At 34.3% G+C, this 4364-nt stretch overlaps 1 protein-coding gene across 1 annotated transcript; it reads left to right on the plus strand.

Annotated features, from left to right (window-relative positions):
- Nucleotides 847–1557, plus strand: LOC110266800. Its single transcript, XM_021111818.1, has one exon. The coding sequence runs from the start codon at nt 847–849 to the stop codon at nt 1555–1557; it is 711 nt and encodes a 236-aa protein (XP_020967477.1).

Below are 4364 nucleotides of genomic sequence, written 5' to 3' on the forward strand. Positions count from 1 at the left end.
TTATCTATATATGGAATATTTTGTTATTATGTTTCTTTTTTTGTATGTGGAGAAATCTAAGTTTGATTTGGGATGAAAGATTTGTTGGATGATGATATAATTTATGTAAATAATTATAAATAAAATATTACAACCAGGCAGGGACCCAGGTTCAGGAGGAGGGGGGACACTTGCCCCCACTAAGGTTGAAAAAAGTAATAATGTTATATAAATTAATATATTTATTTCAATGCAATTATACTTTTATCCCAACACAAATTTATTAAATTTTATTTTGAGATTCATGTTAAAATTACTCAACTAGTTAAATTACCAAACTAAATCTCAGTTCTCTAAATATTAGTATAGTCAAAACTATGCTTTTTTCAAATAATTAAGCCAAATAATTATTAATAAAGATAATTCAATAAATTTATTTATTTTTACCATTTATAATTTTATTTTAAATCAAATTAGAAACTTACAGATATACAATATTTCTACAAGTATCTAATCCTATCTTTTGATGATTCCTTCTCCATTGTATTCAATTTCCTTAATTAAAAAATTTGAAAACAATGAAAATGTCATTGACATTTTTCATTTTCGAATTCCAAGAAAAAGTTACAAAGTGAAAACGGCATTGCCATTTTGCAAAGGAAACATTTTTTAATAAATTTTTAAGTAATAGTATCTATTAATTATTTGGTCTTATCCAAAACAATCGGTAAAGAAACGTATGAGAAATTGAACCATAGTTAATGCCAGTATACTAAAATTAAAAAGGATATAATAGCAACACATAATGCAGCTTGGGTGGTCGTCTCTCCTCTTGATATTCTCTAATAATCCCCAAAGTTCTTGCAAATGGTTGGAACATCCAAGAAGAACAGAAATAAAAGAAGCATTTTCATTGAGTACGAATGTCCACTTTTTCTTCCTCGTGACATATGGGTGAGGATTGCCACGAAGGTTGTATTGAATTCAATTCAGGATCTGTTCAACATGCAAGCGACTTACAAGGTGCTTCAGGATGCAGCTAGGTCAGACAATGTATACAACCATCCAATGATATGGCATATATCGTTAGTGTCCTTTTTATTTTACTTTGACCAACCTGAAAGGAGGTTTGTTGATTATTGTGTGGAAGCAAGAAATCTGGATGCTATACTCCGGCATAGGATGACGGAGTATTTTTGGATTGTCCACCGTGACCTTGGAATGGATCTTCTGACTAGGGCTACAACGGAGGGCAGCATTGAAGCCGGTTACTTGTGTGCCATGCTGCTACTGTGTAATCACGAAGACGAAGTGTACAAGAGACGAAATGTTAAATTGTTTGAAGTTATACGTACTTCTGGGGAGGTCAAAAGGTGTAGGGAGGTCTTCACAAAAATTTTCGAGGAGTGGTCGGTGGATGAAGGACCTTCGGATCCTGAACATCCCATGGCTTGTTGGTCCACTAGTTGCCCTACCCGCGGCACCATAGGTGACGTGCAAGATGCGTCCAGTATCTCGTATGTGCACTGCTTCGATGATTACGAGGCGAGGGTCTTCTTGGAAATGTTTACATTTTAATGAACATGACTTTTTACCAATTTCTGCAATCTGCCAGTGTGTTGTTGGGAATTTATGCTTATGTTATCTGCCAATACAGTAGTTAACAATGTATCCTATTTTGTTATGAACGATTATCTTTCCTTAACATGTGGACTATGTTTTAATTGTGTTTCTACTTTTGTATGTGGAAAAATCTCATTTTGATCCAATAAATTGACATAATTAAAATACATGCTTGTTCATGGTCAATCGAAATAAATCTTTTATAATTTAGTTTTAATTAGTAACCACCCATAAACTTATTATTGAAATAATTAATATAATTTACATATACTAACTTATTAACTTAAATTTGAGATTCTACCCTATTTACTTTATACTAATTAATAGCGTTATAAATATTTAAGCCATGATTTAAAATTTCTTTGTTCAAAGTATATCAAGTTTCAGTGATAGCATAATGCAAGCAATAAATGCATATCCTAGACCTAATTATGCCTTCATGTGAGATGTGTGCCTGTGGGGTGGGATTTGACATCAACTTTTTCATTACCGAAGTGATTGAGATTGCTGGTCGAATAGACCAAAGAGTGTTGATTTAACGTTTTGAAATCTTTTTGTACTTCATATTATGGGGATTGTGCAATAATTTAGGATGTCACAGTAATAGTAGATAAAACTGGTAACTTGGTAAGATAATGGGCAGTGACGGAAAGGGATAATTTAGGCACTCGAAAAAAATTTATAAAAAGGATTTAATATAAAATCAGAAAAACACATGAATTACAATTTTTAGGGAAAAAATATGTTAGTATTAATAACTATTATCTGTATGCATACTATTAATATATTAACATTTCTATTCTGCGATACACAAAATGCTTTTCAAATGAAAATTTTATGTTCTACTCAAAATACGTGTTTTATGTATGTTTAAAAATATATAACATATTTTATACAAACGAAAATACTGTACCATAATTTATGTTTACCTGGTAGTGTTCAAGTGGAAAAAAAGTAGCAAACATCGCATGCATGGCTTACATTGTGTTCGGACGAAGAAAAATAGCAAACATTCCATGCATGACTTTGGTCAACTTTTCAAATTCTCCCGGTGGTCAACCTTTTTAGAGATTTATTATTATTTAATGAATTTGAATAGCCACTTTGGTTGATATTAAATATATAAAAATTTAGTAATTCATTTCATTTTACTATTAAACAACATACCAATTATTTAATGAAAATTAAAGAGAGAAATAATCAATTGGCATAAAGCTTGTCTGATGATATATAAAATTTCAGAATATATATTGAAAAAATACGAGTAATCTTGCTTGACAGAAATGAAAGCGGAACCTAACCCTAAAAGAGGTTGACAAACAGTATCAACTCATAGTCGGTGCGGCAATGTATGCATGGAACATCCATGGCGGTGATAGTTGTATATAGCACCCATCTTGCAATGGCTTGGACATATATTCAAAACACAAACTTGATTCTCTCCATTTAGTATAGGCACATTACATTGACAGGGTCACGAACATGTGATAACCTGTTTGAACCCCACTTTGTAGATTGTTAGTGCATCAGATGCCTCAAGCGCACAAAATGTTTCGATTCCCTTGTTTTTTGCCTCATCGTCGTCATTACGAAGCATCAGCATCATTGACAGTGCGTACTGGGCGGCCACATGGTCGTGGGCTGTGGCAGTTTGCAGCATTTCCATTCCCACATCATGGCGTTGTCAGATGAAGAGCTCTCGCACACTGGCCCAAAATAGAAGGTCCGGGTGTCCCTTCTACATGCACTGCTTAAAGAATATTCTTGCCTGCCAGTCCCGATGATCCTATGCCCACCAAATTTGCTGTGTATATGAAATCGAGGCATGTTGGTACACAATATCCTCCTCCCTTGCATTGCACGCAGCAGTACAAGACATTCTGAGACTGCACAAGTCTTGGAGGAGTTTGTTGCGGCTTTCAAGACAATTAGCACCCAAACATCATGGGGAAGGTGTATGGTGTCTGTCGAACACTCCATTATCACTTTCCAGATGATGAATGCTTGGAAAAGAGAAATGGGTATAATGAGGTGAATATACAAGGGACCAATTAGTACCGCCAAGCAGGGGTGTTTGCGGTGCGGTTTGGTTCCATTTTTAAGGGAAAAGTCATCCGATCCGATCATCTAATTAAACTGCGGTTCGGTTTGGTTCGCTTTTTTTATCGAAGCCATCCTAACCAAACCAAACCAATTAAAATCGGTTTGGTTTGGTTCGGTTTGTTCGGTTTTTTTAATCAATTCAAAAAAAATACTAACGTACTATTTCACAAAGTCATAACATTGAAATCCACCAACATAAATACACAATAGCTAACAAAGTCTTGGTCTAATGAAATTTAACAACAAAAGGAATTCAAATACAACAATTAAAGAAGTTTAAAAGTTCACAAAATTTTCCCTCGGCCTCTACTAGCAAGCTTCCTTGTGTTTCTATGAGGAGCTGGCACAGTAGGAAATGCACTTGGAGATCTGATGCTAGTTGATTCATTTGGCAGAGGAACTGGCGACAATCCAGTGTCGCCCATATTTTCACTTAAACTGACATCAAACTGCATAAACGAATCAATAACCAGCAATGAATCAATAACCACTTAGCCAGCAACAATATCAAGTAAGCAAACAATTCAACAAACAGAACAAAATCAGCAAGTCAGCATCAATAACCAGCAACAATAATTTAACCAGCAACAATACCTAACAAAATAAATCATTAACTAGCAACAATACCAAGTCAGCAAACAATTCAACAAACAGAACAA

This window comes from Arachis ipaensis, chromosome B09 (assembly GCF_000816755.2).
Source record: "Arachis ipaensis cultivar K30076 chromosome B09, Araip1.1, whole genome shotgun sequence".
Lineage (NCBI taxonomy): Eukaryota > Viridiplantae > Streptophyta > Magnoliopsida > Fabales > Fabaceae > Arachis > Arachis ipaensis.